We start from the raw sequence: 14,282 nt of genomic DNA on the forward strand, positions 1-14,282 counted from the left end.
GAAAATTGGGCGAAGACAGCAGACAGATGCCATGTCTCAGGGAAACAGACAATTTTTTAAAGACCCAAACACCATACCATAAAAAGAGTATTTAAGAAATGACAATGATTACAGATGACAGAACTCCAGAGCAGATGGGAATGGCCACAACATTTTAAAAGGATGTGGTAAAAAACAATAAATATAGTTATTGGAAGATTTGCTCTAACTTTTTTGAAGGCAGAAGTTTACTGATGAACTAGACAGATTTTGTGTTTAAGACAAAATCTAGGGGGACTCAAGAACAGATAACAGTGAAGCTGGACTGCAGCTAAAGGGAAGAAACTGAACACACACAGTAAGAACCTCTGAGCTACTGAAAAGTAGTTGGTTTAGTTAATGAAACAGCATGAAAGCAAAGATCACGACAAACAACGCAGATTATTTCTTTTAGGAAGCAATAATAATAATGTTGGCTATGCTTATACTTTACTTGGAATTTAGAAAAGTTCTTGATAAAGCATTGCACAAAAGACGACAACAATGTGAGTAGGTATGGGATGCGGAAAGGATAGAATTGTGGGTAAAGTGAAGGACTGGACTGGAGTATTGAAGACCCAGGGCGAGAGTCTCAGAAGTCAGCACAGCAACCATGATTTATATCACCTGAGGATCTGGCCCCTGGTTTTCTTGTAGTAAGCAGTCTGAGATGGAGGAAGTAGCAGTACTGCCATAGAGGACAGTAACAGGGCCAATTTTGATTTCTTTCTCTCAGTGACTTGATAAAATGACATGCATTAAGGGATTTGTAGAAAGTGAGAGCACTAAAGTCAAAGGAGGAAGGCAAATTTCAGAATAATGTGGATAGAAAAGAATATGGGCAGATAAGTGAGCTTCTGCAATTTAATGCACAGAAATTTAAGATGAGTCAAAAGAACAAGGAGAGTATAAGCTCAATAGCATTTTATATAACAAAATACCAAGCAGGAGAAAAATATTCTTGGATGTACAAACAGCAGCATTGAATACAAACTATGAGGAGATTTTTCTAGCATTTTCTGAGGGATTAAGGAGGCCATGTTTGGAAACTATATGCGGTTACCATGTTATGAAAAGGATACAGAAATGGAGAACAAAAACAAGCTACGACAGTGACAGGACTGAGGGATTTCAGTCATTTTTAAAAAATAGACAAATCAAAGAGAATTGTGGGGTACAACTACTCCCTCAAATGGATGGATTCATAGGCTTTCATCCCAGAGTATGATGTCTTAAAGTTCTGCTTTACCCTGTAACACTGTGAGTGGATTGGGAGCTTTCTATTAATTTTTTAGTGCAGCCTTAGCAGTGGAGCCATTAATCCAAATCAGCTGTGATGTTTTAGTCCTTTTTACTCAGAGATTGCAAGATTGGGATAAATATTTCAAAGATACAGGTGATGCAATAATTTCTAAAATATAGTTCCAAAACTCCAGGCAAGTTTTAATCAGGTGTTTATTTTTGTCTCCACTGTCTCCTCTATTTAAAATAAGCTGCTCTATAGCATTTACTGCATGGATGAATTTGTTTATTGAAGGAGAACAGATCAGTTACAAGAGGATTAAGACTCTATTATCAAGACAAAAAACAAAACAAATATATTGAAACTTCGTTTACACCCCAATAAAGACAAAGCCCCCCTTCCTCTGACTGTGGAACTGGCCTGTACCTCTGTGATAAATTATCACCTAGAGAGAAGAAATCTAAAGAGATATCGTTAATCACAGTTAAACAATTCACAGAGAGAAAAAGAAAAACAAAACAAAAAAAAAAAAAACTTACTTAACATTACTGTACTTTACTATGAAACACTTAAATATGCCACTAAGGATGTATGTCTAAATTAAAAATAAAACTAAGACTTGACTTAGCTTAATAGATATGAAGTGAATATATTTCTTAATAATGGAGTCAGAGGAGAAATGAAAGTTCAGATGGCAAACTATTCTCTAGCATGTCTCACATGCTACAAGGTGATCAGTGCAACTAAACTTCATGTACTTTTACAATATTGCCTCTGTAATAGTCAACAAATAGATGATTGATGCAATGAAAGGCGGATGACATGAAAATTACTTCATATTTTGACCAAAGGTTACAGACTTGCTCATATGGCCTATTAATTGCTGTCCTTTTTAAGGAACAAAAATAATAATTCTAGTATGAATGGGGACGTAAAGTTCCTGCAAACATATAAACAATTTCTCAAGGCAATTTTATGTAATTTAAGAAAATTGGTTTTCCTTGAATTTCAAGTAAAGACATTTAACCAAAACAAAAAGCACAAATGGAATAATCTGATTCCAGTCTCATGTTCAGAGATAATTTGAACCGCAAAGAAAAAAACTGAATACAACGCAACTGTAGACTTTAACATACCTTCATGTTAAATAGGGGGAAAATTGGAGGCAAATTAGTTAATTGAACTTTTTCAATATTTTAAACCACATGTTCGGTTCAGATGTTTAATTCTGTTCAGAGTCAAGTAAAAAGAACCAGCAAAAAAATGAACATGTAACATCTGACTTTAAAAACACAGAGACACCAAATGAAGCTGTGTATGAAAAGCCTAAGTTTGTGACATTTGTCCACTGAAATCTTTTCCTGAGGCAAAGTAAAAAAACAAAACAAAAAAAAACCACTACGTTTTTTGATGGTGTGAAATAGTTTGCCATCTGACTACAGGAGAGGATGAAGAAATTTCAAGGACAAACTAGATCAGCCTTTACCTCGGGGCCTCTGTTTCTCTGCATCATAGATCATTACAACTTCAGTGACCTGGAAGAGAGAAGGGAAATTCTACTAACTATGTTACCAGGGGAGTGATACAAGCAGAGTAGAACAGGCTGGTTTCCAGCACTCAGTCCACAAAGCACAATTAAATGCCTGATGTAGCCATCAATACTTGTCTGTCACAGCACAATGCAAATAAACTCCAGTAAAGAGCAACACTTCCCGTTTATGAAAATTCTAATTTAGTTAATTTGTTCCTAGCAGCTAAAGTATAATCACATTTTTGCTTATTTAGGACCGCAACAAACTTTACCACCAAAAACATTGATAAAGTAGAGTTACGGTTGCTAACCTGCATATCCCACCAACCAGACCATAAAAATAAGGAAACAAACAATTAAATCATTCAACACCCCTTTTCAGTACGTACTACTTCTCAGTCTCAACTACCTTTCTTCCATAACATGCACATTTCCACCCTCATCCTGAACAAGGTAGCCTTAATTCCAACTATTTTACTGACTAATATAGGATTTGTGTAGCTTTCCTGAAATTGTATTGTATGTAGTTCCACACATGCTTATGCCTCTCTGTGGAGCATGGTGTCCCTAAGATAAGACATTTCTGTGATGTTTAGGCAAAATTATGCCAGTGATTGTTGTTTTAAATATGGAAGTGATTAAAATGCCAAATTACAAAACTGGTGTTAAATCTGAGATGTTATCACATACGCATTGAGAGAGAAGCTTAAAGTTTTTGAGAACTGTGATCATTTGAGAACTGTGATCATTGTAGGAAAACAGGATACAAGTTCAAAAAATGTTTCCTTGGCAAACACTGGTAACTATTACACAGAAAAGCCAATTGGCCTCTCAAGAGTGATTATGAAAAATTTATATTGAGACTAAATTCCATAAAATATTAAAGAATGAAAGCTTCTTGGAACTGAAATTGATGTCATTTTATTTTGAAATACTCTGAAGTACAGACTCTCCAAAGTACTGTACAACTAGTACAGAACACATGCATGTATTAAACCGAGTTCACCCGTACTGCTTTAGGGCTGATTATTTTCAATGTTAATAACCCCTCTCCAGATTTTTTCAGAATAAAAATTCACTGCACAATTAAGGTGATATGCACAGACTAATCCCAGGGGTGCCATTTATTTTAATACCAATTTTAAAGGCAGGTCATATGGCCATTTTCAAGTTAAATATAAAAATCAACTAGAAAGTTTCCAGTTTCATAACAATCTTGTGGCTATTCCTATATCATTACATCCCTGCTTTAAAAAACGACTTTCAATTTAGCTTAGAACAGTTGTATCTCAAGCAGCTGAAATAATCTATTAGTCTGATACCCATCTGTCTTGCTCTCCAACTTCTGTGAAAGATTCCAGTCATGTTTTGGAGATACACTCACTTGTAGGTATATTATCGAACTCTGCTGATTCACGTTTGTCATCATTTAGAGCTGGTAGGCCATTTGGCAGCATGACAGCAAGCCATAGTATTATTTTGACACATCTGTTCCGCTGGTCTGTTCGATACTGCTTTGCTTGGTTTGAGTCCTACTTGCCATACTGGTCAGTAACAACCCCCAGAGATCTCTTGGAATCAGAGTCTGCCTTTTTGTGTTGTCTTAGCTTCTAGTTTTTCAGGCTGCTATACCTGTAATTCTGTATGCTCTTGAATGTGTTTTTTCCCAGAATACGGGATCCCATATTTCTACAGGTACTTAAATGACTACACACACAATTCTTGTCTTAAGAATGCTACCTTGGCTCTTCAAATTCTATTTTAACTATGAAGTGCTTCTACTTACTTTTCTGGCACTTACACTCAATGGTTGTGGCCTCCTATATCTGATGGAACTTAACCCTGCATCTCCCAAGCCATCCAGGTCAGAATTGGAAAGCCATAAGTCTGCGAGAAGAGCCTTTAGAAATTATGCTCCACAACTATGGATTCCATTCCCCATTTTTATTTGTAAACTCAGTCTGTTGCAGCTTTTCAAACTAAAGAAACATCTATTAGCCATTGGTGTTTATAATTTAAAAAAAAAAAGATTGTTTTAACCAACTTTCATTGAAAAACATCATACCACTTGAGAAAGATGGCTACATAGATGCTTTGGGCTGCTGATGGAATTTAGAAAGATAAGTGATTTAAAGGTGAAGATGGTGACAAAAGCATTTTGGAGTTAGGGCGACCAACCAATAGCCACTGTAAATCTCTTTGCTTTTGACATTATGACCAATACAATTGACATGAACAGTCATATAAAATTTATACTACTCCACAATATTTTTAATTGAACTTAACATACAAACTAATCTTTGAACCTTGTAACGATTTACCTATTCCAGAAAAAGTCTGACAATAAAAGTAGAAATAAATGTGCGTTTAAAGAAGTCATATCTGGACATCTTCATTCTATATTGACTTAAAACTTAAGCTGGCAAATTTTCAAGAAAAGGATGAGTACGAAATTGCATGAATAGTAGTCTGACTCTAGAAATGAGATTCTGAAGACCGAAAGGACTCCGTTAATTTTAAAACGGCATCATGAAACCAAAACAATGTCAAGTGGATCACCAAAAAGTCTTTCACCAATTTGCTTACTTGGTAGAGGACAGAGACCTGTGGTGATGCTAATTCACTGAAGCACCTGCTGTTCCAAAAGCAAATGGAAAGTTTTCGTAATCAAACTAAGGTGCACTAAAACAGCAGCTGAAAGGAGGGTGATAAGTCAAGTCATAATTAAACTCGAGGGTTTTTCCTCACCCCCTTTGAAGAGGGGAGAGAAAATAGTATCAGGAATAGCTAAACCAAAGGAAGCAGGGGAAGGCGCATAACAAGTTGTGCACATGAGGGCAAGAGATCTGATGAAAAATGGCAAATGTGCTGCAAAAGTAAACATTTACTATACTTTACTACAAAACACTTCAATATGTCTCTGTGGAAGTTTGCCTAAATTAACACTAAAATTTAACAGCTTAATGAAATCAAAATGAAGACGGGGGAAAAACATCTTGTAACCAGCCGATGCTTGCCATGATGATGAATGACTCACCACTCCGAATTTCTTGAAGTATTCCCTGAGCTCAGTCTCGCCACAGTTGTGAGGGATCCCACCAACAAAAATTTTATTTGATTTATTGTTATCACTTCTGGGTCCTTTCTGCTAAATCAAGAGGGATAAAATACTGTTAGTTAGAACTGTGATAAATACTGTAGCATAATCTTCCTCCACTGGTACATGAAGGTGGGTTGCTCTAATTCATTTTCCATTCTAGGACTAACTAAGTCACAATTCAAATTGAAGTCCACACTTGGAAGCCACACATTTTGTTTCAAATGGAGCAAAAGTGTGGTCTGGATTCATTAATTTGGTATGCTTAGCTATAACTTGGTGTCCTTTGTTGGTAAGGATGGAGAACTGAGGGCAATGTTCTGAAAGCATTTATTTATTAATTTCTTAATTAGGCAGTATTAACCAGCAGGTTGTGGGTTGTGCTGGGATAGCATCCTCTTAACCTTAAGGGGACTTTTAGACACTATCATTTACATTCTTTCAATCCACAAAAGTTGGGTAATTAAAATATTACTGATGTCATTAGAGAAACTTGAATGTTGATTAATCAATCGCCCAAATGAAGATGAACATCTGTAGTCGACCTGGACTGTACTCTACCTAAATATCCCCATGGCTATTGAAGGCACCCCCCCCCTTTTTTTTTTTTAAATGAGAGCTACTTACAGCCTAGAAGGTGTCAAAACCTATCAATTGTTGACTCTATACTCAATTTCAGCAACCATGAATTTACAAGCCAGGTGGACTTTGTTCACAATCAGTGGAAGGCTAAACATGTCATTCTGGGAAATCAAGATACAAGTCCAAGTAAAACAGACTTCATTAAAGTAACTTTTTCATGGATTTCTACAATTCTGGGTAATTAGAACAATATTTTTTGTGGGGGGTGCAGAATACTGGGTAGCAGAGAATTTACACTGATCGGTCCTAAATTGTAGTCTGATGGTTTCTACTTCCGTTTATTCGCTTACAGGATAGACATTCAGGATAAAATTTTCAAAAGTGGCTAAGTGACTCAGAACCACAAGTCATGTTAAAAAGGTGATGGACACACATCTCAATGAAAGTCTAAAGGACTCCTAAGGCATTTAAGTCCTTCTGAAAATTTTACCCAAGTGCATCTATTCCCACAGCCATTTCAAATATAATGCCTGTATCATTCCCTTATCTAGAGTATATCATGAACTGTTTAATTTTCTTCCTCTGAGCACAAACACCGTTCATTTTCTTAGATACTGGGAACTGAAAAGAAGGACTATTTGCAGTACTAAATATTTATAATATTGGTAATATAGTTTTTTTTATAATGTAAGTTATTCCAGTAGAAGCCAAATATCCCCATCATATTCCCCAAGTAGACAGATGCAGCTTACACCAAGCAATTCATGTTCAGGATTTACTGTTCCGCAGAAACAGAGTTCGGATTTGGGGACAATTTATACCTTCAAGTCAGCGGCACTGCTATGGGTACCCGCATGGCCCCACAGTATGCCAACATTTTTATGGCTGACTCAGAACAATGCTTCCTCATCTCTTGTCCCCTAGAGCCCCTACTCTACTTGTGCCACACTGATGACATCATCATCATCTGGACGCATGGAAAGGAGACCCTTGTTGAAATCCTGGTGGAATTCCTCAATTTCCACCCTACCATCAAACTCAGCCTGAACCAGTCCACACAAGAGATCAACTTCCAGGACACCACAGTGAAAATAAGTGATGGTCACATAAACACCACCCTATACTGGAAACCTACTGACCATTATACTTACCTACATGCCTCCAGCTTTCATTCAGACCACATCACACGAACCATTGTCTATAGACAAGCCCGAAGATACAACTACATTTGCGCCAATCCCTCAGACAGAGACAAACACCTACAGGATCTCTATCAAGCATTCTTAAAAACTACAATACCCACCTGGAGAAGTGAAGAAACAGACTGAGAGCCAGAAGGGTACCCAGAAGTCACCTACTACAGGACAGGCCCAACAAAAAGTAACAGAATGCCACTAGCCATCACCTACAGGCCCCAACTAAAACCTCTCCAGCGCATCACAAAGGATTTACAACCTATCCTGCAGGACGATCCCTCACTCTCACAGACCTTGGGAGAAATGCCAGTCCTTGCTTCCAGACAGCCCCCCCACCTGGAGCAAATACTCACTAGCAACTACACACCACACAACAAAAACACTAACCGAGAACCCAATCCCTGCAACAAACCCGTTGCCAACTCTATCCAAATATCTATTCAAGGGACACTGTCATAGGACCCAACCACATCAGCCACGCCATCAGGGACTTGTTTCACCTGCACATCCACCAATGTGATATATACCATCATGTGCCAGCAATGCCCCTTTGCCATGTACATTGGCCAAACCGGACAGACTCTACACAAAAGAATAAACGGACACAAATCAGACATCAAGAACTGTAACATTCAAAAACCAGTAGGAGAGCACTTCAATCACCCTCAACACTCAGACTTAAAAGTGGCCATTCTTCAACAAAAAAACTTCAAAAACATACTTCAACAAGAAACTGCAGAACTGGAATTAATTTGCAAACTCAACACCATTAAAAGGCCAGAATAAAGACAGGGAGTGGCTGGGTCACTACAAAAAGTAATTTTCCCTCTGTTGATACTCTCACCTTCTTGTCAACTGTTGGGAATGGGCGACATCCACCCTGATTGAATTGGACTCATTAGCACTGACCCCCCACTTGGTAAGGCAAGTGCCATCTTTTCATGTGCTGTAATATATATACCTGCCTATTTTTCCCTCCATGTATCTGATGAAGTAGGGTTTTAGCCCATGAACGTTTATGCCCAAATAAATGTATTAGTCTCTAAGGTGCCTTAAGGACTCCTCATTGTTTTTGCTGATACAGACTAAGACGGCTACTCCTCTGAAACAGAACTCAATTTATAGATTTAACCATAAAGGAAGACTGAAAGGGACATCAGTTGATTAAAAAAAGCTAGTCAAAAATGGGATCTCAAGAATTTGGCTATAACTGCAAAGATTTCATCCTCATTTTGTGCCTTACATGCTCACTCACAGATTTTACAAGTTACACTATCTGAAGAATAGGAAAAAAAAGTAGATGCTAGACAAACAGCTACTTTACCAGTTAGATTAAACACACACACACACACACACAGAGCCAAGAGACAGAACAGTACTAAAATTAAACTAGTAAAATAAATAGATTTCAGAAAAAAATACATTCAAAATATAGCAGAACTTTAAACAGAGCAACAATCCAGTTTTCTTCCCCAAAAAGGTGGTGGTGGTGGTTAAGCTGTGGTACAAAATACCTGATGCTACTACAGTATAAGAAACAAAAATAAGTTTTTCCTTAATTCATCCCCCTACCTTTCCCCCACCTCCCCCCAAAAAAAACCCTTACACAAGTGTTGATGAAATTCTTGAACTTGGTTTGGCTCCTGTAAATCAGACGTAAGAGCTAATTCAGAGATTTAGCCTGTTTGAAATTTCACAAAAGCATACAATTTAACTTCTACTCTATTTGGCCTTGCATAGTCACAGACCTTAATCACCACCATTACCCACATTCAATCATACTTGATTCTTGTCAAAGTATTTCTTTGATTTCCATACTCTGGCGTGTTGTACACCCAGCAGCAATCAGTAGATATGTCACGTCAGTTAAAACCGCAAGAATCTTTGAATAAAAGACCTAGTAACATAACCAACAATTCCAATGAGAGCTGCACCCCTACGAAAAAAACACTCGGCTGTTAGAACTAATATTCTGTTGAAGCAGCACGTATGAAAGTAAACTCCTTCACACACCATAATATAAAATGTAGTCAGCTTTAATTAAGAAGGTATCTGGCCTTAATACCAACTGCTTACTGTGTTTTATGCCAAGACTTCTGCATTTCTCTCTCAGTTCCTAGCAGGTAAAAGAGCTTTCTAAAATTTACGTAAGATAATCAGGAACTGAGAGATATACCAACATGATATTCATGATGTGTACAGGGGAAAGAGCACAGGCTGCTAGCCAGGGAGACCTTGGAATATATCTATCAGTATGCTTTAAGGATCTCGCCTTACCCATCCCTCCTTTGGCCGTGTTCTTTCTGGTTGCATTCCCCGAGGTGTACATGGCTTTGGATCAATCTGTAACAAGTTCCAAATTGGTCAGTTTTAAGTGTGCAGAATATTTTGCGCTAATAAATGCATTCAAAGCACCTGTGGATGCCACTCTCTAAATTTAACAATTCTGATAAAAGTTACCCCCAGATTACACATTTTGGAAGGAACAGTCATTGAATTAAACATAGCTTGAATTATTCATGCGTCAACCACCACCCAAATTACTTTTAAATTCACCGATTTAAAAAAAATATTAAAGACCTAGTCATATTCTAAATAGTTAAAACCAAAGTGACAGGTAAACTTACATTTCGGCCATCTAATGTATGTGGTCTGCTGGCCAGTACTGTTCCCACGCAGTTGGGATCTTTAAATTTGACAAATCCAAACCCTCGAGATTGGTTTGTTGTTTTATCTTTCATTATTACGCAGTCTACAACTTCTCCATATTGGGAAAAGTAGCTACGGAGAGTTTCTGTTAAAAAATATGGTATTAAGCAGAACCGGCTACTAAAGAGTATAACTTTTAGTAAAACTGACATGTCTAAATCTTCTAATATGCACTTGCTAAAACCTGGCATTTGATTTGTATCATTTAAAGAGGACATACTAGCTGTGTATCTGAAAACAGAAGATGCTCATTGTTTTAATTCCAGTCAGGCAGATGGAAGAAAATACTGCAGTAAATTAGTTTTCAAAACAGAAATCAGCTATTTCTGAGTCAGCACTTTAAGGGATGTCAAAACCAACTTTTCCTAATATCAACCAACATAACCAGGGAATATAAAATTTCCCAAGATCCTTGTCCAAGAGATATGAAAGTGACATAATGTAAAGATGAATAACACAGTCAGGACAGAAACGTAAATGTAAAGTTTCTTTACGGGAATTCTATTACCGCATTTCATTAAAAAGCAACAAAATCGAAGATGAGTAGTAAAGACTCAATTGAATTTTCCAGAGATGTTACAACTACATTATTTTATAAGAAAGTATGAGGTATAAAGTTTCATCCTTTGTAATATTTTGGTATAATGGTTGTAGAATACATAACTTACCTTGTGTTGTACTCCAGTCTAGGCCACCCACAAACAACTTTCTGTAATTCAAACAAAATATTTTGGTTAAAGTCTGAGGTCTGAATCAAACAACATGCATTATTTTAACTAATAACATACACAACCTGTTTGTGCCTTCATCTAGCTAATGTAGTGTTTTAGCATACTTTGAAGAACTCAAGGCCTGTTACTCAATGAAGATGCATTTCTCCTTTGCTTTTAAGTTTCCATTTTTATTTCAAGATTATCTCCAGATACGTTACATACTGTTAGTATAGTGAAAGATTTAAAAACACTTAAGTATTATTTCTTCTGCACCCCACAGGTATAGGATTGCACGTTTATACCAAGAATATATTTTATTCTGATTTGAAATAGCAGATAGGAAATATGCCAGAAAAGCAGAAGTCAAATCAAACATCTACAGCTTTGACATTCATAAAAGAAAATATATGCCTAACAACATTAAAATATCCAGAAGAAAGAAGACAACACCAAATATCTTTACTTATCTACTTTTTGGGGCCAAGTGGGGTTGTTCATGTGAAAATCCCCATGGTTCAGAGAGTATGAGCAAGGATCTAGTCATCATTTTATTCCCGAGTTAAGGGTTTGAAGTAGTGCGCAGGATCTTGCATGGACCCTCTAAGAATAAGCTCAGAGAATCAGTGTGACTGTTTTAATAAACCCATTAAACACTGAATGATGAATGCAACATACAAAATTGTTAAGAAGGATAAACAATCCAACTAGATAACATGATTTTAATAACTGTAGAGTATCCAATGGGATATGTAAACACTGCAAATACTGGTCCCTGTATCCTCTTTGTAAGAATAAATGTTATAGCAGATTTCCCAAGTTCTCTAACGTACTTCACTTTACCTTTCCTTCTTCAAGGGATTATCTTTAAAACTACTGGTGTATGAAAATTTATTCCACCTCAATTACTAAAGTTATCTTGTACCAACTTCCAAATGTCAAGTAATAAATGCGTACACATAGGGAAATGGCATAGCAAATTTCTCTTGTGTGCCATATGGTAAAAGCTCAATGGGAATCATGACTAAATGACACATGCTTCACTTTAAAGCATGTTGAACTAGATGCCATAATGAAAAATTCAGGCATCATTAATTCCAATCACCTGGAACTTCTGTATATCGCTTTTCCTTTGACCTAATTATAAACTTAGAGAGCAACATCTGAATTTTCCCCCACTCTCAAATCAGAGAGCTGGAGTTGGTCCTTTAGGTGAGTTATACTCACTTGTCTTTGGGCTCCCCAAAATCAGAAAGAGACAAAGTCAGACCCAAAAATCCATAAAAAGAAATTCTTACACAGCAAACAAAACATTAAAAGTGATTATTTATTTGCTACTTATATGTTGCTACTTCACTTATCTTGGAAGACAAGTCAGATTCATTTTTGGTTACTGTCAGATTCTAGTTAATAAATGAAAGTGAAAGGAAAAGTAATAGGTTAAAAACTGCAGGGGAAAGTTTAGTTTTTAAATGTGTACTGGCATAAAAAACAGGGAAACATTTCTATTGTTTGGTCTTTAGGTCTTGGAAAGCTCATCTTCACAACAGCTACATAATTCTAGGGAAAATCTAACCTGACAGTATCTCGATCAAGTTGTTTGTTAACTGCGGTGAAAACTAAAGAGCGGTGAAGTTAGGCTCTGCTAGTTACAAAGTCTTCCTGACAGTCTACAAAAAGATCCTTCTGTAGCTAATTTTTGAAACACAAAATTAATGATTAGCAGTCTAAGTCTGCAGACTGCACCATTTTTGTATGGCAGTCTCTCTGCTTGAAGAATAAATGCAAGATACCAAATAAAAGTGGAAATTTATGCTAATTTGGTTATATCTGAAGAGAGTCTTCTCCTAACAGGCTCTTACCATAGTATAAAACTATCTTACATACTGCTACCCATTACCATAGTATCTGAGCACCTTCCACATAAAATCAATAGCAAAGATTTCTGCTTCATGGTAACAGAAGAGAATGCCAAGGCCTTTCACACAAGAAAAATACACAGTCTAGTAATTCTGTAAACTTTGCTGTGCAGTCAGCACATCATGTTTTGTTTGATCCTACTTTAGATATGAGGTTTTTAAAAAAAACATTACTTGAAATTAATGACTCTCAGACTCATTAGTAAGTTCTTAAATTATTTTAGTTTCCAGAAATAATTTTATATGAAATGTGACATTCAAAAAAGATTGTGATGTAGTAAGAATGCGTTTCCTAGGAACCTTCAGGCACTAGGTAAAGAAGACAAGCCCATTTTAACTAACTTATGAAAAATAATATTGCTGCAGTTGAAACCAAATGGCAAACGTTAAATTGTGTGATCCCTCACTTTAAAAACAGAACACAGCAGGTCAAGTTTCATCTCGTGCACTGAACATCTGGAATACTAAAATATGGTATTTAGTTTTAGTAAAATTGTCACAATAGGTAGCTTTGAAATGCATTGCTTAGGTATGCTGGCTGGTCAGAATTTGTAGTTTTGTTACAAAGACAAGAGGCATGACAGTGACATACGTATTCATACAATGCCTTTCATCCGAGTTCATTAAGGTGTTTAATAGTTATTAATCCACCTGTGATTTGAAAAATGTGAAACAGAAGTGACCCGGCCACAGTCATGAAAGTCAGACACAGAATTAGAAAATGAAACTTGGAGTACTGACTTCCAGGATTGAGCTCAACCACCAGAAAACTCCTTAATACTGAACTGTGAAACCATACCTAAAATGTCACCTTATGATATAGTTTAAAAGTAACAAGTGAGGACAGTCTCATGCCTGTTGTATATCAGGAAGTTATAGACCAAAACACTATGACTATAAAAAATTACCAATTCTTGCAAGTTTTCAGAAACAGCATCTAAATCTGTACCCACAAGTTCTCTATGTTACAGCATGCCCCAAAATTTCTATTTGTGCACAGACACTGGACTACCTGATTTGCAATGGAAGGCACATGCATATCAATTTTAGCATTTGAAAAAAACTACATATACAAAAAGTGCATCCCATAATTAAAAGCTAACTTAAGGCCATTCCAACATTTGGCCCTCTTATTCAGAAGCAGCATCTTAAAGGTCCACCTGTTATATTTTAGTAAGTAACTGAGTTTACACTAATATGACAAGGAGGTCTACTTCGTAAGAAAATGTCCTGTTTTCATGATCTTTCTCCAGAGAAAAGAGGAAATGATCTATTGT

General features: G+C 36.6%; 1 protein-coding gene across 6 annotated transcripts in view; it reads right to left on the minus strand.

Annotated features, from left to right (window-relative positions):
• DAZAP1 (DAZ associated protein 1) overlaps positions 1–14,282 on the minus strand; it is a 35,150-nt gene that overhangs the window by 15,120 nt on the left and 5,748 nt on the right. For 4 of the 6 annotated variants that reach the window (XM_044998255.1, XM_044998252.1, XM_044998254.1 and 1 more), the window contains exons 2-6: positions 11,045–11,085; positions 10,295–10,461; positions 9,945–10,010; positions 5,830–5,940; positions 2,748–2,796 (exon numbers count right to left, since the gene is read on the minus strand). In XM_044998255.1, coding sequence (XP_044854190.1) covers positions 2,748–2,796; positions 5,830–5,940; positions 9,945–10,010; positions 10,295–10,461; positions 11,045–11,085 — 434 coding nt within the window. Of the gene's footprint in view, positions 1–2,747; positions 2,797–5,829; positions 5,941–9,944; positions 10,011–10,294; positions 10,462–11,044; positions 11,086–14,282 lie in introns of those variants that run through there. The other 2 variants (XM_044998253.1, XM_044998256.1) reach the window with 2 other exon arrangements.

This window comes from Mauremys mutica, chromosome 24, assembly GCF_020497125.1.
Source record: "Mauremys mutica isolate MM-2020 ecotype Southern chromosome 24, ASM2049712v1, whole genome shotgun sequence".
NCBI classification, from domain to species: Eukaryota; Metazoa; Chordata; order Testudines; family Geoemydidae; genus Mauremys; species Mauremys mutica.